At 43.7% G+C, this 27,337-nt stretch overlaps 1 protein-coding gene across 4 annotated transcripts in view; it reads right to left on the bottom strand.

Annotated features, from left to right (window-relative positions):
• Positions 1-27,337, bottom strand: part of KCNH1 (potassium voltage-gated channel subfamily H member 1) — a 1,530,898-nt gene that overhangs the window by 795,928 nt on the left and 707,633 nt on the right. The window contains exons 7-8 of one of the 4 annotated variants that reach the window (XM_086927833.1): positions 19,478-19,488; positions 9,279-9,293 (exon numbers count right to left, since the gene is read on the bottom strand). The exons of the other annotated variants lie outside the window; for them this stretch is intronic. Of the exons in view, the coding sequence (XP_086783959.1) occupies positions 9,279-9,293; positions 19,478-19,488 (26 nt within the window). The remainder of the gene's footprint in view (positions 1-9,278; positions 9,294-19,477; positions 19,489-27,337) is intronic. 4 annotated transcript variants of the gene reach the window in all.

Raw genomic sequence — 27,337 nt, 5'->3', positions numbered from 1 at the left:
GTTGTATATAAAGTGGTCCCAGTTGGAACAACATACTAAACGCACATAACAATTATATACAGTACAAATATTTCAAAAATCAATTTTGTAAACAGAATAGTGTGAGTGATGTTCTTTAATATACATCCTCACATGCAAATCAATTGTCAGAACAATCAAAAAATGGTAGACATATAGTCTCAATGTCAGTAGGAGAAAAGGGGGACAGGTGAGGGAGGGGACCGTGATTCGGATAGTGTGGAAATAGAAAACAAATTATAGAAACAATAGCAAGTGGTCTTATGTACATTCAAAGTTCAGTACCACATTGACATATATACATCGTCATAGGAATAAATTATATGTTGGATGATCCTATCCCAAATGTATAATAACACAGCCACTAAATGTTCTGTTGTCAGGAGGGTAGGACGAGGAAGGTGTGTCGACGTTTCGACCCCAAAAGGTGTAGGCTAGATCCTGCCCTACTGCGGGGTCTTCTTCAGGACAAGTGGGGGGGTGGGAAGGTGAAGAAGGGCACCTAAGAATTACAATTGAAATTCTGTTAGATTAGGGAAAATACCGCGTTGTTACTTACTATGTGCAAAAACGGTCACAATACATTTACCTAAAAACCACAGCAAAGTCGTGTGGTACCGTCTGTAATGGGAGGTGGGCCAGAAGGCTCGAATGAAGAGGGAGAGCGTATGAACCTAAAAAGAAATTAGCTTTCAATTAGAAAAGTTGGCAAGTAAACCAGAACGTCCCACACTAAGGTAGAGTTATATCAATACAGCGTGCTTAATTTTGAAAGCATCCAAACATACCCAGCCGGGTTAAAAATTGGGTAGAACAAGTCATACACCTGAGGAGTGACCAACCATGGCTCATCCAGGTAAGATCACGTCGTCCGGCCACAAATATATACATCATTAGGGCTTTAAAGATTGTTACCATCATGCTCAGTCTCACCGCGAGTTGAAAGACAAATTGTAAGATATGTAAACCTGCTTAATAAATCACACATGACAAATGACAAAGCCGGATTACATCTGCCAATGGTCGGGTGTTCAGACAATAAAGGTGACCTCTCGACAAAGTTAATCGCATATTTACCTATAGGTCATAAGTTCGTCCCAGGCCTCATGGGCATTACTTTGAGGGATGTTGTCAGGAAAAACTTCAGGGGTTTTGGTCGGGCCTGTTAAAGGTGAGGTGTGGGAACTGATTAGGATAATGTAGATTGTCATAGGGCGAGACACAACATTGCTCATAGTGTGCGGGTTCGGCCGAACTTACCGCATCTAGTCGGCGCGTGTGCATTTAATGCAAGCTCCGGGGGTTCTAAGCATCCGTCTCTGATTTGTGGAACAAGGGGTCTGACTCACTGGGTTTCTTAAACATGAGCGGGACTGACGCGTCGCGGGTATCGCGCGCGTGTGTGCAGCAGCTGGATGGCTGCTTTTCATCAGACCAATCACGGGCCTTCAGTAGTTTCAAGAGGAAATACTACTAAATTGTAGTTTGTTCGGTCCGGCTCAAATTAAGCGCACCGAAATATGTGGAAAAAATATATTTAATGGCATGAACCCAATTCCGTCCTAATGTGAGTGTTGCTCCTGTGTGTCAAAAAACTAAAGCACCAAATTATCGATTTTCTACGAGATATTAATCATCCCCGGATTCCATAGATGCAAATAGCCCAGAGTGAGATCTATTTAACAAGTGCATTGCTGTGTATAAAATTATAGTTTAACAGAGTTAGAATTTCATAGTTAAAATAGACTGTAATTTCTAAGTACACAGAGACAAGACATTTTTCATTATGCACATACAGTTATATCCGTTCAGTTCATGGTTAGATAGGCATACAAAACACCATTGCATATCGCTCGGCCAGTCCGATTCATAGTCAGATAAGTCACCAAACAATTAACAGAGAATTAACCAAGAGTTAATTAGTGGGCAGACATATCCTAGGAATGTGCTAAACATTATTATATATGATGATGCAAAGAGATTCAGAACACACAACGTATTTAGTAGAGCAGAATCAATGTAGGCATGCTAACTGAGCATAGCTAGTATCAAGTTCATTCAACCCATGTTGTATGGTATCCAAACGGTTTATCCATTTACTTTCTCTTAAATTCAATATGGAAGTGATGTTGCCACCCCTGGGCCCTAAGGACACTTTTTCCAAAACCACCCATTGTATCTCCTCAACAGTGTGGCCTGACCTTCTGTAGTGATCTACCAGTGGTGCCCCAATGACCTCACATCTGATCCTACTCTGATGTTGAAGAATGCATGCCTTGACTTTTTGTTGTGTCTGTCCTATGTAGGCTAAGCCGCATGGACATAGGATACAGTAGATGACATTGTTTGTGTTGCAGTTCGTGAAAGTCTTTAGGTCTATAGTGTGATTCTTGTAGATGAACTGTTTTGTTTGTATTCCCATGGGACAGGCTTTACAATGTCCACATCTGTGATTGCCCGCTATAACAGGTAAGTTCCACATAGTTTGTAAGGAGGGAGGCTCAGGGGTTTCCAGTAAGGAGCAGACTACATGATCCCTTACACTCCGTGATTTCTTAAATGAATGCATGGGTAACTGCGTTTGTCTAATTTCCTCAGATACTAGTGGCCAGTACTTATTGACGATTTTCTTTAAGTTGTTACTTTGTGTGCAGAATGTGGTTACACAAATCATCCTCTCTGGTGTGTTATCGTATTTGGGCTGCGGCTGAAGGAGTTCATCCCTAGGGCTGTACCAGGCCCGTTTCTGTGCTCTCTTCACTAGTCTCCGAGGATATCCTCTTTCTTGCAGCCTTGTACTCAGGTCTTTTCAGGATGATTTGTGTAACCACATTCTGCACACAAAGTAACAACCTAAAGAAAATCGTCAATAAGTACTGGCCACTAGTATCTGAGGAAATTGGTTCATACGCTCTCCCTCTTCATTCGAGCCTTCTGGCCCACCTCCCATTACAGACGGTATCACACGACTTTGCTGTGGTTTTTAGGTAAATGTATTGTGACTGTTTTTGCACATAGTAAGTAACAACGCAGTATTTTCCCTAATCTAACAGAATTTCAATTGTAATTCTTAGGTGCCCTTCTTCACCTTCCCACCCCCCCACTTGTCCTGAAGAAGACCCCGCAGTAGGGCAGGATCTAGCCTACACCTTTTGGGGTTGAAACGTCGCCACACCTTCCTCGTCCTACCCTCCTGACAACAGAACATTTAGTGGCTGTGTTATTATACATTTGGGATAGGATCATCCAACATATAATGTATTCCTATGACGATGTATATATGTCAATGTGGTACTGAACTTTGAATGTACATAAGACCACTTGCTATTGTTTCTATAATTTGTTTTCTATTTCCACACTATCCTAATCACGGTCCCCTCCCTCACCTGTCCCCCTTTTCTACTACTGACATTGAGACTATATGTCTACCATTTTTTGATTGTTCTGACAATTGATTTGCATGTGAGGATGTATATTAAAGAACATCACTCACACTATTCTGTTTACAAAATTAATTTTTGAAATATTTGTACTGTATATAATTGGTATGTGCATTTAGTATGTTGTTTCAACTGGGACCACTTTATATACAACATTGATTACCCAGGTCCCAGTGCTTTTGGGTTAACCCTTATTGTGTAACATACAACCTTTCTAGGGGCAGTGATCTGTTGCAAAAGATAGCCTGTTAAGATAACATATCTGCTCTAGAGTGCATTATTTTATTTGCAGGAGTCAAATAGTTTGTTAGGTCAAAGTGTCTGCTGCAGAGGGCGGCACATATCCTAAGTGGTGATAGTGTGAATCTGAAATTACCCATATAGCCTGCCATGTTACAAAAAGCTGTTATAACTGGCTATATAGCTTTAAAAATAGCTTAAATTCTAGATAATCCTGCTATGGTTAACACGTCCTGGATGCATCTCCTCGAACCAAATATTCTGGAAACCATAATCAGGGCATCTGAGGCTGAAAGCATTTATATTACAATTGACCTCCCCAAAAGTCTCCGCACAACATCGACTAACATTTTCTGATATTTATATACTGTAATCTCAGATCTGTGTAGCATGGATTTGCATTTTGAAATGTATTAACATCTTTGAAATTCAGCTTTATCTTTTTCTAATGTATGGTCATAGCAAATTAACTGTTGTTACGAGGTCCTGCGTAATTAATGTACTAAATGTATACTACTTGGTGAACATCTGGGGTACTGTGTTTATTGGGAGAAGAGTGGGAACGCTGGATGGTAGGATTTTATGGATCATGAAAGATTCTGCAATTTTCCTTCACAGAAATAGAAGAACAATCTGTGATTTAACTAAAGTTTGGTGTTTGCAGTTATTTTAAGTTAAAAACGATATTGGGATCCATGTAAGCCAGACCACCCTGGAGTACCCTAGATGCCTTATTTTCGGAAATTTGTGGACCCGGCAATTTCCCTTGGTGCCAAGTGGGCCCTGGCCTAAATACTGCAGCTACCCACATTGCCAGGCAATGCAAAAACTTAGGGGCCGATTATGATGGCGGATGGACCTGAGTCCGTCCGCCACCATAGAGTAGGAGGGACCGTCCGCAGGGGCTGCAGAGGTCCATCCTCAATCTTTAACATTGCAGTGGGTGCAGCTTCAAGCTGCACCCGCCGCAATGTTAAAAATGCATGCACGGCATTTGTGTGCACAAAGTGCAGGCACCGCGCGGTGCCTGCCGCGTTGTCCACGCAAATGCAGGGGGGTACCTTAGGTACCCCCCATGTGCACCCCCCACCCCCCGTCACCAAGGGGGCCCGCAACGGGCCCCCAAAGTCAATCTCCGTATGCTTTTCCAAGGCGGAAAAGGCGCTGTGGAAAAACATATGTTTTCCGCCATCCCAATATGGCTGGCGGTGTCTGACAGACACCGCCAGCCATGGTAGAGCTTTTCCGCCGCAGTAGGAAGGCGACCGCGGCGGAAAAGCTGCGGACGGATTTGAGACTCACCGCCATCCTAATTTGGCGGTGGGTCTTCTGCGCCTCTGCAGCGGTTTTCCCGCATCCTCCGGGCTGGCGGTGGCTTCCGCCGGCCCGGAGGATGCGGAAAAACCGCTATCCTAATGAGCCCCTTAATGTTTGCTGCGTTTGGGGCCTTTCCTATCACGGGCAATAGATCAGCCACTCAGGTGAGTTATTATTGTTACAGGAGCATGATACAGGACTTGCATTGGGATTAAAGGACACAGCTGGGAGAAAGGAAGCCCGTGGAGAATGCATCCTTAAGGAGAGGAGCCAGGGACAAGGTTATAATGAGGATGGGTATATGGTACAGGTGGGAGTCAAGGGGGCTTGTGAGACCATGGCCTGGACGGGAGAAACTAGAAGAGATCTCTGGGGTGAGGTCTTAGTAACATAATCAGGGAGTCAAAATCAAATCAAATCAAATACTTTATTCGGTTTTTGTGATACAAAACCATAAAAGTTCATAATACATACAATTTACAATCCAGATTATAATAAAAACACTTTAGGAGACCAAGATACAATGAGACAGGGTCCCAGTCATAAAAATTATTTTCCACTCCAGGGTTGAGACAGTATTTTATGAGTCCTGCCACATGGGGTATGATTTCAGAAAAGGAGGAAAACACGGAATTTTGGGATAAAAGTCATGTAAGTCCCATATGGATATTGGGCTGTCTCTTTCTTGAGGCGGCCAAGTTTTCAAGTAAGGGACAAAATTTCTGTCTCTAAATCTCACAAGTACCAAGTCCCCAGCAACATCTTTAGGAAGGGAGCCCAACCAGCCCACCCTTCTGACGCTCCTTATTGCTCCGTATAAATTACGGGGAAGTGGCCTATTTTTTGATAGCCAGAATTTGGTTTTATTAACTAAGTCATGTTGTGTCTCAATTTTTCCAAGTGGAAGAGCCGGTACACCCGCAAGGATGCACACATATGGGGCCGCTCCCGGTGGTAAATGGATAGAATTAACTTTGTTATGAACTACTCTCGGTGCGGTCAACTGAGGAAAGGAAACTTTAGCGGGTTATTTAGCTATTTTTTGCCCTGATGCACTAGGGCCAGTTGGTAATATTTGACGCCTTTTGTCCTGTACAGATGGTTTAGAGCCTAGGTGAGTAGGAGGTGACTTAGGACGGTTGAATGTGTCACTACATTTGTCAGCCAGCGGGTTTGACTTGATGGCTTTCTCTATACCAGAAAGCCTATCCCCTAACATGTTAATTTTTTCTAACAACGGAGCTATCATGGAGCTAACCAATTGTTCAATAAGGGGTAGTATGTGCAAATGGGGAGGTGATGTTATGGCATCTGGATACTCAACAATTGGAGGGATCATTGAGGAATTAAGAGTGGATGAGCTTAGGGACAATTTTTGGATTTTGGGGTCGTTTCCACCTTGATTGACACCGTTCACAGATGGGACCTGAGGGGGTTCAATAGTTTGAGTGTTCGGGCTGCTGGTTTTGTTACATAATATGGGGGGATCTAGGAGTGTAGCCTTGTCTGGTAGTGTACTAACGCTTTTGGGCGGAGGGGGAGTTTCCAATGTGGCATAGTTGGTTTTACATAAGAGGTTTAGCTCATCTATCAGGGAAAACATTTGCCCAATGCCTGCTACGCTAGTTGAATGGTCCCCCTTGGAGGTCATGGCGATAAAGGGATATAGATCGTCGAAATATGGAAACAATTAGAGGGAGTCTTTACCTTCTTAATAGTAGGCCTTCAAAGTGGGAGCCAAGGGGGGTGGCCCGTCCCGTCCTTTTCCGGCCTTTGAGGGCCGTGGAGGGCCCGCCCTTTGCCCGGGCTTAGCCCCGCGCGCGGTCCCGCGACGCGGGGGATGTGTCCCTTTTGAAGCGCCTCCTTGCGCGAACTGTGGCAGGTGCGGCTTCGGCTGCCGCTAGGGCGTCTGGCCAGTGTAGTTCCTCACGTGTCTCTCCCCCTCCGCACGGCGGCCGCTAGTGGCTGTGGACTGTGGCGGCGGGAGGGGGGGAGGGAAGCTGGAGCCTGGTGCTGCTGTGGCTGGTGGGAGGTGAGTGCAAATGCCCCCAGAACGATTACGGAGCCCCCGCTCCACAGGGGTTGTGTCCCTTTTGAAGCGCCTTCTGGCGCGGACCGTGGTAGGTGCGGCTTCGGCTGCCGCTAGGGCGTCTGGCCAGTGTAGTTCCTCACGTGTCTCTTCCCCTCCGCACTGCGGCCGCTGGTGGCTGTGGACTGTGGCGGCATGAGGGGGGAAGGGAAGCTGGAGCCTGGTGCTGCTGTGGCTGGTGGGAGGTGAGTGCAAATGCCCCCAGAACGATTACGGAGCCCCCGCTCCAGAGGGGTTGTGTCCCTTTTGAAGCGCCTCCTGGCACGGACTGTGGTAGGTGCGGCTTTGGCTGCCGCTAGGGCGTCTGGGCAGTGTAGTTCCTCACGTGTCTCTCCCCCTCCGCACTGCGGCCGCTGGTGGCTGTGGACTGCGGCGGCGGGAGGGGGGGAGGGAAGCTGGAGCCTGGTGCTGCTGTGGCTGGTGGGAGGTGAGTGCAAATGCCCACAGAACGATTACGGAGCCCCCAATCAGGGAGTCAATCTAGATCATTAAGATCTGCTATAGGCGCAAACCCAACTCAATAGCACTCATTTTGTCCACCTCAGAAGGAATAAAGTCTGAGTTGACCAAATAGGATTCAAACCTATATTTAATTGCAGATTGCACATCAATATCTACAGTGGCAGCTTAACTCACTGAGCTATCTTACTGGCTCAGATATCCCACAGTATGGTATTTATCATTATTTCACACCTCCCTATGTCATGCTGGTGTTCTAACCTCTAGTTAAGCCACTGCAACATTAGTATGGGCTGCACTGAAATTGTATGGGACCATCATTACCAGAGAAGAGACAGGGACCATGCTTAGTAGGCCACAGTCTTTAGAAAAAAGTCTAAACTCTGGGGGCCCGATTCACAGAATGAACTTAAGACTCAATCCTAAACTTACTCCTATTTTGGTATTCACAGAATGCACTTACTACTTTTGGCATTCACAGAATGAACGTACTACTTTTGGTATTCCCAGAAGTTAGGATTTTGTCTTAAGTCTGTCTTAAGTTTGTCTTAAGTTTGTCTTAAGACAAAATCCTAACTTCTGTGAATACCAAAAGTAGTAAGTTCATTCTGTGAATTCTAAAAGTAGTAAGTGCATTCTGTGAGTACCAAAATAGTAGTAAGTTTAGGATTTAGTCTTAAGTTCATTCTGTGAATCGGGCCCTGGGAGTACAAACAGCAAAACAAACCTAGGGAAAGCACATAGGCAGAGGGAATTCCTTGCATTTAGCACATGAGGTTTCTAACAAAATGGCTGGATTGGATGGATGAAAGTCTATACTGGCCCTGCCAGCTTTCAAACTCATTTCCTGTGTATTATCAATGCCCCAAGTGAGCCTTTAATTCCATAAGCCCCAAGGCATGGGCTGAGAGTAAATATTTGGGGTTCTGTTCACAGTCACTAAGGTGGCTTGGCTTGGAGCGCTCTGTAAAGTTATCTAACCCAGTCTAAAACAGCTCTGCCATTCTAATGTCACTGTTCTCCCCGAGTCTTCTTTTGCCCGGCACAATGCCCGTAGGCATGGGATGGGGCACTCTGTATAAAGAGACTGAGCAGAGGATGGCACTGCAGAAGGGCATTGGTGATCTGACTTCTCATCTAGCATAAATCAACCTTATCATTACACCTCGTCAAGTCCATTGCTATCTGTGGACTCTGCCTGCACCATGCAAGCCCTGGCACTGGCGGTGCTGGCACTCTGTGCTACAGGCTGGGTAGTCCCAGCAAAGGTAGGTCTTACAAAGCCATCACTGCCCTTTTAAATCTCTCATGTTTCATTGTATGATAAAAGCACTTCATTACCTGTGCTCACTCACTTATCTGCGCTTGGCTGCACTCACTCTTGTTAGTTACCCTTGTATCTAGTGTTTTCTGTGGTTCCTTTTATGCCATCAGCACGTAGCTGTCCGGCTTCTCTGTCTGTGCCATATCCTGATGTGTAACGCTGGCTTCACTTCACATCACTACATGACTTAGAATTTCATTACAAGTTGTTCTTGCCGCAGGCAGAACGTTTGCCATGCCCTGGGATCGAAACGACCCTCTTTACATAAATCTGTTTTCTATTTCAATTATTATGTAGACCCCTCTCCTAAATGTAAATGTAAATGTGGGGTATTTGTAAAGCGCACTGTTACTCTAACTGAGTATCCTGGCGCTGCAGACCGCTGGGGAACCCGTCCTGGTTTTCCCTGTGAGATGGTCCCTTACTGGGTATCTCCAGGGTGAAACCAGGCATCCCTGGCGTCTGTGGGGGGCCATTGTAGAGATGAGGCAAGCTTAATGCCCAGAGTTACCGAGTGTGTTCCCAGGTTAGAGTAGGCACTGAGGCGAGAATTATCGAGTCCGTTGACCCCTGGTCCACGACCCTGCCGCGCCGGGAATTGAACCCTGGTCCCGGGCCGTTCTCAGCTTACAGGTCTGCCGCCTCTAACCAGTGAGCCACACCTCTCCACATCATCACTTCCTGTTTTAGTTTTTCTGCCGCAAATGGTCATGCTAATCATCTACCTAAAGTAAGCCACTTTTATGTATTGTTTATGTACATAGTTTGTTGACTTACATTTTATTATCACTAGACGCAGTACATTGTTACCCGTGCACTGATGAATGGCGTACTCCCCACCCATGTGCTGGCTGGGCTGGAGTGAGGAGTGGAACAAATGCTGCTGATTGAGCTGATCAGGACTGTAATGCCACCTCCTCTAACACCTTTTACTATTGGACATACATACTTTTGTGAACTGTAAAAAAATGTGAACTAACCTCCTTGCAAATACCGTTGGTTCTTTGAATAAGCAGAAAGCTGCACCTGTACTATTCAACAGCTTAAATGTAATCTTCAAATAAATGGCTTCAAAAGTTTCTGTGTGTTTATCCTGGTGTGTTCATGGGGAAACAGCGTTTACAACTCTGTCATTACATCGCGCTACAATGCATTGCGTACTAACAACGCGGTTGGTGTAACAATTGCGTTGTAATAGTATGTGATGTTATAGCATGCGTTGTAACATGCTATATTCGTGTTCATGTTGCTTTCACATCTGATGCCAAGTGTTTGTTGCACCTGTGCATATGTCCTGCATCCCTCCTTAGGTGCTTAGGTCAGTGTGAGAGAAATGCATGTGCGCATGTTAGTATCTGTTTGCGTGTGTGCGATTTTCTTGCATATGTGAATGCTGTCATGCAACTTTATGTTGTTGTGTATCCAAGATGCATTATTTGCACACTTGTGCCAGCATGTAATAATGCACGCACCTGTAAGGGACGACGCCCCTCCATTCAGCACCTGCGGGTGCACATATGGGGGCAGCTCAGGAGGATATTTCTCAATTCTCCTGAAAGCAGCTGGAGAGCTGGGATATGAGAGTGGAGCTGACACAACTTCCCCTCCCTCCACCAATTATTGTCTACTGGTGAGCTGTGTCATCAAAGCCTCGCTGGCAGCTTGGTGCTTCGAAGTGTGCACATTGTGGTCGGGGCTCAAGAGGCTCTGCAGGGTTGGGTGGAATTCAGTGAAAACTTACTGAGTTATTATGAGTTCTGAACACCCCTAGTTAATATTCTACTCCAACAGACCGTTCAGATTATTTTTCAGTGCAAAAAGACTTTTTTATTTTACTTTTAATTTCAACAAGAACTAAGTGCCTCGTAGACTCCAACTTCCTGTTTTTGTCCAGCAGGCTCCCCCAGTGCTTTGTCCATCTCCTGGTCACTTTTCATTTGGATCTCGAGGTGAAGGATCACTATCTTTGTCTGCTGCATATGCACCATTGTATTTAACTGCTTCCATGCGGTGCACATTTACCCGCTGTGCGGACGAATTTTACACGTGCGCAAATTGGACCGCCCCCGGCAGTCCGACTCACACTCCCACAGTGAGGTCAGACAGCCGGGGGCCGCCGGACGCATGGAAGACGTGAAGGACTTTGTTTTTGTATATCACAAGTTCAAAAACATTTGTATAAAGGTGTTGGTTGTTTTATTTTGAAAAGAAAAAATATTGCACAGTTCAGTAAATTTTTTCCATGTTTATTATGTTTGCGCTGTTTATTTATTTGACTATGTGGCCTAGTCTACTCTTGAGCCATTAAGCCAGTAGGCTAGTACTAGTTGTGGGTACATGAAACAACTGCTTCTGTTGTATATGTTGTTTTAAAACATCATTTAGTGCAGGAATGACACTTAATTAAATACAAATGTGGGGTTTAATTTTTGTATTTCATGTTTTTTTCTAGAAAATGTGTATTTTGGTAGGGTACTATTCAATGGTTTGGGAGGATTTGTGTAGTCAAATGTTTATAGCTCACATTTATTTTTCATTCATGGCATTGCTGAATTAATGTTGTCTTCATTGTCCCCATGCCTCTTTTGTCTGGCCAGTGTCTGTGTGTTTGCCATAGGCCACCATGTGGCTGGAGACAATTTTGTGTAGCCAGTGTCCATAGGCCTGCATGTGTTTTTGTTGTGGCCATGCCTCCTTGCTTGCAGCTGTTTGACCTTTTGGCAGATGGCCATGTTGTGTAGCCAGCCAGTGCGCTCTTTCTATAGGCCTGCATCTGTTCTTTGTTGTGGCCATGCCTCCTTGCTTGTTGTTGTTGTTTGACCATGTGGCCAGTGACCATTTTGTGTAGCCAGCCAACCAGTGTGTTTTGCCATAAGCCTGCATGTGCTTTTTGTTGTGGCCTTGCTGCCTAGCTTGTTGTTGTTGACTAACCATGTGGCTGGCTGCCATTTTGTACACCCACCCCTTTTCCAGTTTTCAAAGCCATTTTCTAGGGAGATTGATAGAAGTGGTCAATGCCTTTTTGTTCTTGTACATTTGTTTTTTACTTTTCTCTGATATCAGTTTAATAATATGCTTGCGAATAATTGCAGTATATATATATATATATATATATATATATATATATATATATATATATATATATATATATATATATATATATATATATATATATATATATATGCAAAAAAGAAGGAGAGAACTTTGGGTAGTTCCCATGTTTAGGTGGAAGGCAGCTCCTGTATAGAGCACCCTCAAAACCAGTGACACTTTAAAATGCTCACCTCAAATGTCTGTTTTTCTATCAAAGTTTTTAAGCATAGGATTAGAACAGTGCTATCAACGCAGAGATAGAAATGGACAAAGTCTTTTGCCATTTGTACAGCAAAGTCTTTAAGCATAGGATTAGCACAGTGCTATCCACGCTGAGCTGTAAAATGACAAAAGGCCGCCTGGACCCTCCTTCAGATCTGTTGCTCCCCCACGCTCCTGCTGACCTGCAGCTGCCACGCTCTGCCGACTCAGTGGTATCGTTTTCTCTCCAAATTTCACTTTTGTGTATCTGACCCTCGCATCACTGCAGCGCTTAGCTCGCGTAGGGCTGCACTATCGTATTTATTTAATAGCGCGACCTTGCGAGGCTGTACGAATAATTAGCGCTACACTGAGGCTGGTTGGTGTGCTTAAATTTCATTTTCCTGCACACTCAGCGCATTTGTGCATTTGCTGCCCCTGTCTGTGTTCGCCTTTGACCCTCCATTTTATGTTGATTTCCCCTGGTCCGCCCCTCCTCCCGCCACCGCCTCCCAGCTGCTGCCCCTCCCACCCACGATTTGTAGCCTTCCTCGTCCCCGAGCACACTGTGACCGCCTGGACCCTCCTTCAGATCGGTTGCTCCCCCACGCTCCTGCTGACCTGCAGCTGCCACGCTCTGCCGACTCAGTGGTATCGTTTTCTCTCCAAATTTCACCGCCAGAAGTAGAAGCAGAACAGGAGGTAAAACTTCCTGTTGAGCAAGAACCTTTTCTTTTAGAACCATTGGCTTCCAGTTCTCCAGCATGACAAAGAAAGGGTACTTGTCCAAGCCCCCTTTCTGTTGATCAGGACATAGATTGGACCCCGGCTGAGTCCGAAACACACCAGGAGAGGCAAGGGAAAATGAAATTTTCTTAAAAGCCTTACAGTTATGGAAGAGGATGAGGATGACAAGTCAGTCATTGTCATGGAAACTGGCTCAGAGGACACCACAATTATCCCTCCTATTCAACCTGCTATGAGGGATATGGCACTGGTACTACCACCACCATCATCAGCTTCCATATTTGTAAGGCCCCAGCTGAATCCTGCATCCACCACTACCACCTCAGTCCAAGTACGCACTGCAGAGAAGCAATTGCTGACAGAACAACCTGCCTTTAGTTCTTTGGGCACTGGTAGAGGCATCACTGGTCCACTGAAAAAGTTCACCTCCCCAGTTTGGGACTTCTTTACGATTAGCAAGCAGGAGGAAAAGATTGCAATATGCTCCATTTGTCACGCAAATGTTCATCGAGTTAAGCCTGGTTCACGCTATGGTACTTGAGGCCAAATGTCCCATATGAAAAAACATCACACCATTCGGTGGGAGACGCACCTTAAAAAAACGGCTGGAGGTGGTGCTGGTGATGATGAGAGAGGGGATAAGTTCCAATCATGGTGGGAGGTGAAGGTGATGAGGAAGAAGAGGGTAACAGCTTTACGCAAAGCAGCCCTGTCTCCAGCAGTGCAGCAGTATCACTCATCTCAGCAACTCCGAGATGGCACAAGAGTCAGATGGAGACACCACTGCATAAAGTGACTGCCTCAAATCGACATTAAGCCTACCACCTCCTAAATCGCCTGCGTCATTGGGACCACAAAAGAAAATAATCCAGGCTACTACTACAGGCATGTTTAGGCAGGAGGGGGCCTACAAACGTAACCACCCAATGGCACATTTGTACAATGGGAAGCTGGCTAAAAAGTTAGTGCTGGTCATCCTCCCTTTTTCTGTTGTTGAAGGGGTGACATTTTTAGAATTTGAAGCATCTATCTGCTCAAAATGAATGGTTCCCAGTTGGACCTAATTTGCAAGTTTGCTGTTCCAGTGCTATATCACAATGTGCAGCAACGGTTGAACAAGCTTTGCAGCAGAGTGCTGTTTATACTATCCACCTAATGACAGGCATGGGAACCAGTTGACAAGTCACAGATTACATGTGTATCACTTCACACTGGATATCTTTTGTGGGGTTTAGGCAACAGCTATCTACAGGTCTCAGCACAGAAGACACTTTTAAGGGCATTTGGCGTCATGCAACAGTACCCATGTTTGACATGGAGAAATCCCATACAGCAGCAAACATCTTGGAAGACTTTATCGGCAAGGTATTTTAATAGTTGTGACCCAGAGGTCTCAGAATTGGATTTGTTGCCATGGACAAAGGAAGCAAAATGGTAAAGCCCATGGCAGATGGTGGCTACTTCAGGGTCCTGTGTTCGGTGCATTGCATCAACCTGATTGTGAAGGACTTTCTCAAAAAAGAAGACATAGTCAGCAACGTACTGACCATCTGCAGAAGAATCTGCACTCATTTCAGCCTTTCTTTTAAAGCCCGTAAGCAGTTGAGGATCATTCAGAGTGCTAATAGAGTACAAGTTAAAGCCTCATCCAGGCAGTAGCCAGGTTCTGAGCTGGGATGGTGCAGTGAGCTAAAAAACGGTGATGGATCAAGCCCTGATCTGTTGACTGGGTACGAGTGTTCTGCTTAATTCAGATACTCTGTCCATCACCACCCCCTTTTCTGAATCGTTTTGTCCACCACAAGCTTGGAAGGGTATACTCAGATGTGAGTCCCTTGCTCACTGCACCAACAGGATTCAAGCAAGCCGGGCCGAAGACAACTGTAATGCCAGAAACCGGTCCCCAGAAGCTTGTTTCCTTTCCAGTAAAAGAATTGGCTTGGTAGTTTGGTCTGCCCTGTTCCTATGATGCACTGGGCCAGGGACAGACTAATTTGCATGTAGCCAGGTTCTGAGCTGGGATGGTGCAGTGAGCTAAAAAACGGTGATTGATCAAGCCCTGATCTGTTGACGGGGTACGAGTGTTCTGCTTAATTCAGATACTCTGTCCATCACCACCCCCTTTTCTGAATCGTTTTGTCCACCACAAGCGTGGAAGGGTATACTCAGATGTGAGTCCCATGCTCACTGCACCATCAGGATTCAAGCAAGCCGGGCCGAAGACGGCTGTAATGCCAGAAACCAGTCCCCGGAAGCTTGTTTCCTTTCCAGTAAAAGAATTGGCTTGGTAGTTTGGTCTGCCCTGCTCCCATGATGCACTGGGCCAGGGACAGACTAATTTGCATGTAGCCAGGTTCTGAGCTGGGATGGTGCAGTGAGCTAAAAAACGGTGATGGATCAAGCCCTGATCTGTTGACTGGGTACGAGTGTTCTGCTTAATTCAGATACTCTGTCCATCACCACCCCCTTTTTTGAATCATCCAGGCAGTGCCAATACGTTGTAACTCGATTTATTACATGTTGCAACATCTGTTTACACAGTACAAACTGATCAATTACTATGTTATTCAAAGAGGAGGAGTTGCAAATGGGAAAAGCATCACCATGGAGATGGACAAATGGGGCCTAGTCAAATGCCTGACACAGATGCTAATTTCTTTTGAGGTGTTCATACGGGAAGTCACAAAGGAGCACAGTACAATGGGTCAGGTGACCCGCTGTGTTATGAAAGCCCACACCCATGGACCATGCACAAAACCTTGCTATCATATTGGACTCCTCGCTCACGATGAACCGCCAGATCAACGCCATTTCCTCATCATGCTTCTACACTCTGCGCCTGCTTCAAAAGACCTTCAGATGGATCCCCACTGAGGCCAGAAAGATAGTCACCCATGCACTCACCAGCAGAAGACTAGACTACGGCAATGCACTCTATGCAGGCATCACTCAGAAATGCCTCAGTAAACTACAGAACGTTCCAAACAACGCAGCCAGACTTGTCTTCAACATCCCCCACCACAGCCAAATCTCCGAACACTTCCGAGGACTCCACTGGCTCCCAGTCAACAAAAGAGTCAAGTTCAAGCTCCTCATCGTGTCTACAAAGGCCTCCATGACGCTTCTGCCGAACTGGCCGTCGTCACAGTCTCTCAGATCCATAAGTCTAGGACCAGAGGAAGATCCTTCTCCTACCTCACCACCAAAACCTAGAACACCCTCCCTCTCTACCTCAGGCTATCACTGTTGCTAACCCAATTCAGGAAGGATCTCAAGAACTGGCTCTTCGACTGAACCTCAGCACCCAGTAAGACCTGCAGCCCCCACACCCCACCATCTTGAGACCCTAGCGGATGTGTAGTCAAGCTTAATAAATACTGATTGATTGATTGATTGATTGATTGATTGATTGATTGATTGAGTCTAACCTGTTGCTGCATCCGTTGTTGTATCTGTTATAGGATTAATTAAATATGTTGTCTGAAAGGTTTGCGGGTGGGAACAAAAATGCAGAAGCACATGGCTTGGGTGAGAGCTTAATCCTTCGCTTGGTTGTTAATATAATACGTGTCATCCAAAGACTATATCTGTGCCACAATACTTGATTTATGGTACAAGAAAATACTGGCTTCTTTCATTTCGTTTTCAGGAGGTGATGTTTCACAATACAACCATGGCTTCTTGAGCGAGCCAGAGACCTGGAAGAAGATCTGCTGAAAATTAGAGTCCCACTCCTGGGCAGAAGTTCTGGGGTTTCACCTTCAACTTCCAGAGAGGGCAGTGCTGTTGTCTCACAGTAGCCAACACCAGCATAAACCACAACAACAGGAACAGCAGATGTGATCCCAAGCTCTGGATTGGCTTGGTTTTAAGTCGCAGGGCTTAAGTCCAGTAGAGAGGAAACAGCAAAAGACGTTTAGCAAGTGGCAGCACCAAAGACCATTCAGAGGATGTTGCAGGACTAGCTGGATAACCCAAGAGAGGTCTATGTGGATCAAAACCCATTGGTGTATTGGCATGGGAAGATGCAACAATGGCATGAGCTCATCAGGCTGGCAGTAAAGTATCTGGCTTGTCCGGTAGCCAGTGCTGAGCGTGTGTTCAGTGCAGCTGGTGCAGTTATCACAGTGAGAAGGACCGGTCTTTCACCTCAAAATGTGGCGAGATTAACCATAATCAAAATAAACCAACACTTCATACCACACAGTTGAACTGTTTCTGTTCCACAAGAGGAGAATGAGGGTGGTTGGTGAGACTCAAGTGCGTTAGCTGACCAACTTCTGGGTGAACCACGTGAGTTTGAGGCTGTACGTTACTTCCCTGACTTAGTAGGCCACCATAGCATTTTCTAATTATTAATCATCAAATTGCGTTCACAAAATAAAAAGGATGTAGCTAGTGGAGCATTATGTCTGTGTCTGACTTATGCAACCCACAATTTTTAGGCACATGTCTGGCCGAACTGGAGTTGCACCAGTGTGCCATGAAGAAGCTTTCTCGTTTCCTTCAGCTCATTGAAGAAAATTACCTGCCTCCCTCGCATGCCTATCCTACTTTGTTTCATCACCTTGCTGGTCTGTCCCAGTATAGATCATTTGATTTATAAGACTGACAAATTCCAATATGTTGCTTGCATCAAAGAGGAAATACAATTTTGTACCTACCATCGTGCTTGGATTGGCATAAGTAACTATTGCACCAACGGGTGATATATTATTGAGTGATTGTGACTGATGATTGGTGATTGATGTAACGGCAGACAGTGAGGGAGATTGTTCAACTAATTTATAAACTTGATTTCGATGAGTTGCAATGATTGAGGGCTGATGGGTGATAATTTTTCCTGAAGGTGATTGGCCTTTCACACTTAGCAAGATTTACTTCCATGGTCCACTCCTTTATTTCTAGTTCTTCAGAGACCAGACCAGTCACTTTAGTTAACAAATACAAACCTACACAACATTCTCAAATTCAGTTTCTCTACTTCTTCCACAGCAGTGCACTACAGGTCCATCTCACTCAGGTTGGGATGGAGTTGGACTGATTCGTTAATCGGAGTCACGAAGAATTTAGAGCTTCAACAGAAGAAGGAAGTTATCAACTTCAAAGGGAACTATAATGATGATGACTCTGAGGCTTACTCAGTTTTGTGGACTAGAGAGCGGTGCGTTGAGTTGGGAAATGCTGCTGAATGTCTCTGCTGGCTCAAATGTGAAACTCCTCTTATGTGGTTGTGGTCAGGGAGGGCCTGTTTATTGTGACTGTAGATAGACTTGTGATGCCACATCAACGCATGATACAAGCACTCGGCTAAATGTTAAGATGACGGTTGTGAGATTGATAATCCCGGTACATGCAGCTACTTGTCCATGATTGATTGTAAATTGCTCTCACTTCTCAGTTAATTGATGGCACATGAGTTATAAAATGAATGATTAGAGCAGCCTATGCTCTTGCTGTGACATTGGGTCTTCTTGATACTTTCCTCATGAAGCTTACTTTCTGTCCTTCTCCTTGAATCTAAAATATCGTATTAGTTTTACAATCAGCAGGCCGTCTCTTCTCCTGCATGAAAGGTGAAAGTTCCATAACACTCCTTCTTACCTTACCGGACTGGTTCAGCCAGGCAGCAAGACGGACATTCCGATAAGAATGCTGATGCACTGCTTAATTTGATAATACAGTGTCATTTTTCTTTTCACAATCATATTTTTTAGAACTGCGTGGATTCAGTTCAGTCCTACATTATTTGTATTTTTCAAACCTAGATGACAGAATATTTAGAAATATAATAATTTGGGTCTCTGGGGCTGAAGGACTGTTTGCAATGTGTTTAACTGAACTGTGTCATTCTTCATTTCCTTCCACAACTGATTGATGTTGATGTGCTGCTTATCGCCCTGATGAATATTATTGTTGTGTAGTGTTTTTCTTTGTCACATCTTTCCCCAAATTCCCTTTCCCAGTCATTCATCAAACCACTAACCCTCTTTCCCTAGGCTATGTGATTTATTGAGGTGTAACTTAATTTACACCATAAGTGGATCACACACGGTGGGGCGGATGTGGTGAAAGCGACAATATCTCCCTGCGGGATCTTCTATTACCTGAGCAAGAGCCCACTCAAGTCCCACTTACCCATCCACACATAAAAGGGATCCATATTTTAGATGTAGAACCCTCATTATCATTCAGGCCTTGTATTGTGTAAACGCTTAACCATGTCCACTCCTGACTCGAGGATTTAGTCACTTTAGTTTTAATTAAATACTAGCTCTCCATTGCACAAAATAAGTTACTTATGCTGGTTTGTGTTATAAGATAGGGTATTATTTTTTGTGTGTTGGTGGAAGTGGTCTGGTCTCAGTCTTTGTAAAGCTATCATATAAATATAACACACTAAATGTGTGTTTCTTTTCAATGTAGTTACCTGTGATGGATAATCCTTTTGATTAATCCTACAGTTGGAGCTCACCTAGGTAGGAGTGGGGTCTCGCTTGTGATGCCTTCTCTGTTAGCGCACTATCCTGCTACTACTGCCATCACCACTAAGAAGGCACCTTGGAAACCCATGCAGAAAGGTTTGGAAGATTAAGAGAGGTAAAAGTCATTGCTTTATCTATTCATTTAAGAGAACTATGGGATGACGTGAACTAGTTTAGTTAGTAACAAACTTCTACTACAGCTAACTCATTTCTTGTTTATCTAGGTTGTTGTAACTAATATAGATAAAGGCAGCATTTCCCCCCGCCCCCTAATGGTCAACATAGTTACAGAGGGTAGTACCACAAGGGAAGAACAAAATATAACTAACTAGTATACACTTTGATAAGCAGAAATAAAAATCAGGCTGCATGAAATGGAAACAGTGTAAAGTAAAAGTAAAACACAAAAAAGCCTTCTTCCGACAAAGCATCAGAATGATTTTTCCCTGTATTTTTAATAACAAAACCCACCTTCTCCACCCATATCCCAAAACAAATAAATATTGCCCCACCCAAAGTCTGAATTCCAAAGCAGAGTCCAAAACAAAGTCCAAATTTGCCCCAACTGCCCTACCCAATTCCCACTCTCTCCACCCACAAAAAATCCCTCCCACCAAAACAAAAAATAAAAAATGGGTTGAGAAAAGGGCATTATCGATGTGGATCTGGGGTTGTTCCTGTTGTTCCTCTAGGCTTGTCATCTGATGGTGAAGCTGTGCCATTTTGCACTGCAAGTGGTGTTGGAACTGGTGGTCTGGGTGGGAGAGCGGTCAGCAATGGTGGTTCGGATGGCTGCAGCTGCTGCTGGCACTGGCGTTGTTGTTTACCGGAAAGATGAAGGCTCTGGTGGCTGGCTGGAGGAACTGGGTCCCAGGGCAGTGGCTGATGCCACTGCATTAGCTTCCTCTTCCTCCAGAGCCACCAGCTGACAGTTTTCAGCCTGGATGGCCATCAACATCTGCCACTACAGCCGTGCTGCTTTCTTCTGCCATGTAGGTAGTGGTGGACCAGCAGAAGTAGCTATATTAAGAAAGAAAAGAAAAGACAAATTGTAAACAATGCTCTGTGCAAACTCTTGCTCAAAATGATATAGTGGCACAGTAGCAGTACATTGTTGGTCCTTAGGGTCATTAGAATGTCATATGATTAGGAGAGTCACCGGGCCATTTTCTACCCACAAATAACCTCACATAAAAGCACTGACTGTCTGAAAGGAATTAACACAGAATAACACAAGATCAAAACAAACTGATTCTTTTTTTCTTTTGAATGATTTTCTAGCAAGAAACTAAACAGACACTTTGTGTGGAAAAATAAAAATACATCATCTCCAAATAATGCACATTTTGCACTATGTAGTACAAGTATTAATGTTGTGTTAAATTAAAGGAGGCATACAGGCTGGCGCATAGGGTACTTTGCTACTCTCTGCAGTCTGCAGCTGGGGCAGCTGTAATGAACTTCTTACTTTAATTCCAATAGCCATGCTATTCTCCAAATGCCTTCAAATTCTACCCTGACTCCAAAGAGGCAGATGAATAGTAATCATAGTTCGTCACACACATTACAATAAAAATGATAAAATCCTGTCTGGCATAAGTAGACGGTAGGAATAATTATGCACTGCAGTACAGGGAAAGGAACAGGATACAGATTTTATTTGGCACGCTTGTTACTTCTGCAAAACTCAAAATCAGGCACTTAGTCCTACTTTACTCCCTGGCCTCACCCTCCACCACAAATTATTTTCAACACATACATTTGCTTGGCAGTAAGGAAAGGAACGTTAGCTTACTCTACTGCAGTAGGCTGCAGTAGAGTAAATTAAGAGTAAGTTAGAAGGATTAGGCGGGATAAGTAAGTAGACATTTTACAACAGAATACTTGTGGAGTGTCACTGATTATCATCATGTGCCTAAGCTTTGGCTTAGTCAGTCACTGTAGTTGGCAAATGTCGAAACGGAAAAATTTGAACAGGTCCATTATGGAAGCCATGAAATATATGAATCACTTGACCACAAAAATGTGGCACATGCCAAGAATGATTTTTTTCTATTTTTTAGGTATGCTGGGACAGAACTTAGGAAAGAACAAAGGAGTGAAGTACTAGGAGGTGACTAACTGGGCACTTGGAGGGAAGGAAAACACACCTTGTTTTCAGTTTGCAATGCAATGAAAACTTTGTAAATGCCACATTAACTGAAGCGATGCACATTGCACAGCAAACACTGCAGTGCCAAATTGAACCATGCTACAGTTAGATCATGGGTTTCGAAATGCCATTGGCAGGAAGGAGATGAATGATGGTGGGGGAAATACGTATCTGCTTTGCTTAACAAATACAGTTAGTATATTAGTAATTTGTCAATAAGAAAGCAATGTGACTTACCACCACCCATTCCTGTTGTGGCTGGGACTCCCCCTTCACCCGCTTCGCCTCTGGTGAACTGGCGCTGGCGGTCTGTGTGGCGAGAAAACACATTACACATGCCTCTCTTTATTATTTTTTAACACATTAAAACAGCAGTAAATCACTAAAGTTTGGTTAGCAGTTTTGTCTATTGAAAATATCACTATGGGCATTTTTTTGGCTGACAAAGTTAGAAAAGCCAGGTAGTCAAGCAAAGCAAAAATGTGCCGTAATAGAGGGGCAGAGCTATGATGACTCTGAGTCATTGAAAAGCAAGGATGGGGTGGGATTAATTGGTAACTGAAAGACATACGGTTTTGGCTGGCAAATGCAACAGGAACTCATACAACTTTCCTGTCATGCTGCACTGCCATGAAAACTACTGTTATAAAATCAACGATACACTACACAGCATTGGGGGGTCCACCATGGCCATGGGCACTCACTTGTTTTACTGTTTGAGCATGAGCAAATAAAGAAAGGCTTCTCAACAAACATGCCTGGAGAAAAATTGTTTACTTGGGCCTGCAATCTTCACAGTAGAGTACCTAAAATATGTTCCCTTAGTCTTACAGTACCAGTCCACAAGATATATAAGGGGACAGGGAACGCTTACTAAGAAAGCAAAAGAAAGCTACAGACTACTAGTACAGACATGTGGAAGTTAGCTACAGAAACATGAAATATAGAAAAAAATGATAATGTAGGGATTACAAGAATTTAATAAATAGTAGATAGGAGAGGAGTTAAAAAAAGGAGATAGTATAAAAAAGAAAAAACAAGGCAGAATTATTCTAATAGGGGGTGAGGTAAAAATTATGGAAATAATAATAAAAATAACAGGACATTCTGGGGTCAGCAGAGCTATCGGCCACAGCTCTAGTGGTGGTGGTAGTACTTCCACCCGCTGTGGCATTGGTGGTGGCAGCCCTGTCCTGACCCACCATTGATGATGCCTCTTCTTCTTGCCCTAGGGTGCTAATGTAAGAAATAAAGAAGATATAATAATAATAGATTACTGGTACACTTAATCACCCCAAACATATTTTGATAGGCTAAGGCAAACACAATAACATTGTACTTTTCTAAATCAGATTGCCTATAGTACAAGTATTGAGTTGACCTATTCATAATTTCCAAACCCTAAGCTCTGTTCATAATTTCCTAACTGTAAACTACATTTGGAACTACTAATGCATTACATTTGCAACACATGATGTTTGCTTCTCAAATATCTGTGATGGGCCAACTCAGTCTTCCTTTCCAATGCACATTTGCATACTATACATCCTAGGAGGTTGGGACTGTATGAGGTACATAAAGAAAGGCACAGAGAAAGCTAGCTCACTGATATTACTACTACCACTATCTTAGTGATAGGACAGAGTCTGCATGACTTCTTAAATAATCATCCCATGCAAACGCTGTTGCCAGGAAGTACAATTAGGTAGCACTGAGCAGCTGGCTAGCCTAAACTGGCTCACATAATATTTGTAACATAAATGTAACTTACCTCTGAATGTGACCAACATTCTATTTGAAGAAATAAATTAGCATTGTAGAACACAACAAATAAATGATTACTCACTGAGCCACGCAACCTTGACGCCCAGCAGGTCGAGCAGTCCTGTTCGCAGTCGATGATGACCGCCCAGCGGTGCGTCAGCTGCTGCACACCAGTGCACCAGCGTATGCGCTGCGCCCTCTACCCAACAGTAGCTGATGCTTCTGCATGGTATACTCCCTCCCAGGCCTTCCGTATGCTGCCAGTATGGAGGGGTGGTGGCGCTGTACATGAAATATAAGTGAGGCTACCTCCACTTTAGAAAAAATGAGGCGAGCTTCATTCCTTGATGGCTTCCACTCTCTCGCTGCTCAGACACGGCTCTGGCTGGGGAAAAAACGGAATAGGAAAAGTAGGAAGGAACTAGGAAATAAGGAAAAATCAAGGCAGTAAAGGGAAAACCAAAAAATACAAAAAGTTCCGTAAACCCCCACCCCCCCAAAAAAAGTCAAAAATTTAAAATACACAAAGACACACACTGATAAAATAAAGGTAAATGAGGGTTGGATGAGTGGGATAGAGGGAGTATTGGAATAGATTAGACTTAATTGAAAACTCAGGACCAGCACCATGCATAGGACAGTAAGCAGGCAAAACAAAATGGCCGGGCCAATGTGGACCAGGTAGTGCCATTCACACAGATTTTTCAGCGCAGAACACTCTATTGGCATGAAAAAGCAGCGTGAAGCTGCAGCCAAGCATTCTTTCCCCATTTACTGAGTTCTGTGGAATCTCACTGAATTTTTTTGAACTTCGTGGAATTCCACAGAGCAAAACTCAGTGAGTTGTGCCCTGGCCTGTATATATCCTGATGGGAGTATAAGTAGTTTCTTTGGCACTAGGTAGCTTAGCTAAGGTTGAGAAGTGAGACAATTTTGGAGAATGAGTCTACTGCGACCATGATATATGTCTTCCCTTCTGAGGGTGGAAGTTCCATAAGGGAATCCATGCCAATAATATACCATGGTCCAGGGGTGATTGGTACAGGTTGAAGTAATACAGTAGATTTTTGATGAGATGTTTTGGCTTGAGCACAAACAGGACAACTAGAAACATAACTTCCAATACCCTTTACTATCCAAGGTCACCAAAAGCACCTGGAAACTAACTCCAACCTGTTCTTGAACCCTATTTGACCAGCATGTTTTGAGTCATGAAAAGGGTGAAGAACTTTCTCTTTTAGGCTGTGGTGGTTAAAAAGAGATTCGCTCCATGAAAATATAATCCTTTCATTGCTTGAAGAGAAACCCCAATTCGTTCTTATGGAGTGACTCTTTGTTGGTTAGCACGTACCACCTCGTACCACCTCTAAGACAGAAGTTACATCCATGGTCACCCGGTCTGCAGGAAGGGTCATTTGTATGATTAAATCATTTTTTTCAGGGAACCGCCACCTTCTTTGAAGGTTCAGGGATAAAAGTGACTCCGAAATCAAATTGGGAAAAACAATAAGCCCATCGAGCCTGAAGGCTATTTTAACATCGAATGGTCCTGAGGGCTTGCAGATTCCGATGATTGGTTCTGATTTCTAAGGAATGACTAGCTCCAAGTATCTCCATTCAGCACATGCCTCCTTCATTGCCAGTAGTTTGCATTCCAACATCAAATCGTTCCATTCTGCTGGAGATAATGAACAAGAGAAGTAGAAAAATAGGATGTTCCAGGGAATCATCATTTTGCTCTTGTAATAGAACTACCCCTAGAGCACAGTTTAGACGCATCAGTCTCCACCACAAAGAGCTTACTTGCTTTCGGAGGATGTAGAACTGGAGCACAGGTAAAGGCCTTCTTTAAAAATGTTTAAGCCTTTTCAGCCCGAACATCCCACTGAAACTCCTTGCCTAGTTGTTCCTTTTTTGGTACTGGTGAGATTTTGGAAGAGAATGTGGTAAAATTATTTATAAATTGTGATTATAAGTTTGGAAATCCTAAAAAGCATTGGACCTCCTTAATGGTTGATGGGGATGGCCAATCCAGAATAGCAACAACTTTCCTAGGGTCCATGTCAACTCCTGTTGCCATTAGAAAAAATCCCAAGTATTCTACTTCTGATACTTCAAAGATGCATTTTTGGGGTTTGCACAGCAGATGATTTTTGCGAAGTCTGTTCAATATTCAGAAACATGGTTGCAATGGTCTGGTATGCTTTTGGAAAATATCAGGATAGCATCCAGATATACCAAGTTGAATAGATTTATTACGTCGTATAATATACTCTCCATAAATCTCTAGAATACTGAAGTGGTGGTACAGAGTCCAAACGGCACCACTGGTATTCATAGTGCTCAAATGTGGTTCGAAAGGCAGTTTTCCATTCATCACCCCTGCTGATGAGTAGTAAGCAGGTGGTATCCTCCTTTCAGATCTAATTAGGTGAATACGCTGGATACTCTTACATGTCTTTAGTTAGTGGTAGAGGGTATCGATCCTGGGTGGTAATCTCATTTAATTTTCTAAAATCAATTCAAGGCCTGAGTTTGTTTGATTTTTTGGGAATGAAGAAAAGATGAGCCCCTTCAGGAGAGGAGGGAGGTAAAGTGAGTCTATTTTCTAGATTCTCGTTAAGCTACTGTCAAAGAACTTCTTACTTAGACAGAGAATACATTCTGCTAAAGGGCAAGTCTGATCCTAGTTTGAGATTGAATCTGCAGACATAAGGCCATTACGAGGTTACTCTTTCATCTTTGAGGAACAAAAAACATCCTGGAATTCCTTACATGACTTAGGGACTAAAGACAAGGTAGCCATGAGTGAGGTTGCCCCGGTTTCGCTAGTTACTACACAGACCATGGACTTCCAAGAAGCCCCTAAACAATTCTGGTTGCAGTAGATCAAACTTAGAGGAATCGTACGAGTTGCCCAGTTGCGATAAGGATTGTATTGACACAACCAAGGAAGACCCAGGTTAACTGGATGATTGGGAGAAGTGATAAAATCAAAACATATCTTTGCCTGATGATCATCTGTAAGTTGGAAGGATATTCAACAGCCGGACCAGAGGTTAGGAGGGTACCATCTATGGTGGGAATAATCTCTGCTTTTTCTTTCCGTTCCCTCTGAATTTGATTAGTGGAGGCCTATTTCGAGTCCAGAAAACCTTCATCAGCCCCTGAGTCTAATAAGGCCATCACTGACACAGTTTCTAGATACTATTGTGAGAGTATGGCAGTACTCCATAAACATTAAATAAATATATATAAATCAATAAAACACTTTTTCCAACTTCTTCAGGGTTTGCTAAACAGCCTCATTTCTTCCCCTAAACATTAAAACAAGAGAATAATATATGAATCACATTAACACCTTGGCTGCTGTGACGTTTCCCCTCCTGTGCTGAACTTGCTTGAATACTATAGTTTCATGACGAGCTCCGCTTGTCATAAGCACAGCTCAACCTTGCCTCATGACGAGCTGAGCTCGTCATGAGCATCGAAAGGGTTAAATCATGGAAAAAAGGCAAAGTGTGACCTAAACAATATGGATGTCTTTCATTTTGTAAGAACTTTCATTAGCCAATCATATTGTGTTTTGCCATTGCCAGGTACCACATTATGCCATAGTATACCACTGTCCTATATATCAGTTAGTTTTGTCCCTTATTACTTAAAAACTACTGAAACACATTAGATCAAATACCAAAATGATCTAGCTCTATATTCCTGCCAAATTTATAGACTATCTGTTCAACCTCCCTTTTTTCTTTGCACCCCCGTAACTAATCGCCACTAAACTAAAAGAGTAGGTCTGTAATGTTTTGTGGAAATTTGCCAAATGGTAGCAAATCTATTACCAATCAAAAGCCCAAGGCATTGCTATCTCTCCAAATCCCAACTAGAACTATAGAGTGGCTAATCCTACTCTGTAATATGTCCCATATCATTTTTTTAATTACCAAGTGGCGACTTAACTCCTCCTGGTCCCCAACGTTGTGTATATTGTGGGTGCAACGG

This window comes from Lissotriton vulgaris, chromosome 6, assembly GCF_964263255.1.
Source record: "Lissotriton vulgaris chromosome 6, aLisVul1.2, whole genome shotgun sequence".
Taxonomy (NCBI): Eukaryota; Metazoa; Chordata; class Amphibia; order Caudata; family Salamandridae; genus Lissotriton; species Lissotriton vulgaris.
This window is presented reverse-complemented; position numbering and strand designations above follow the sequence as displayed.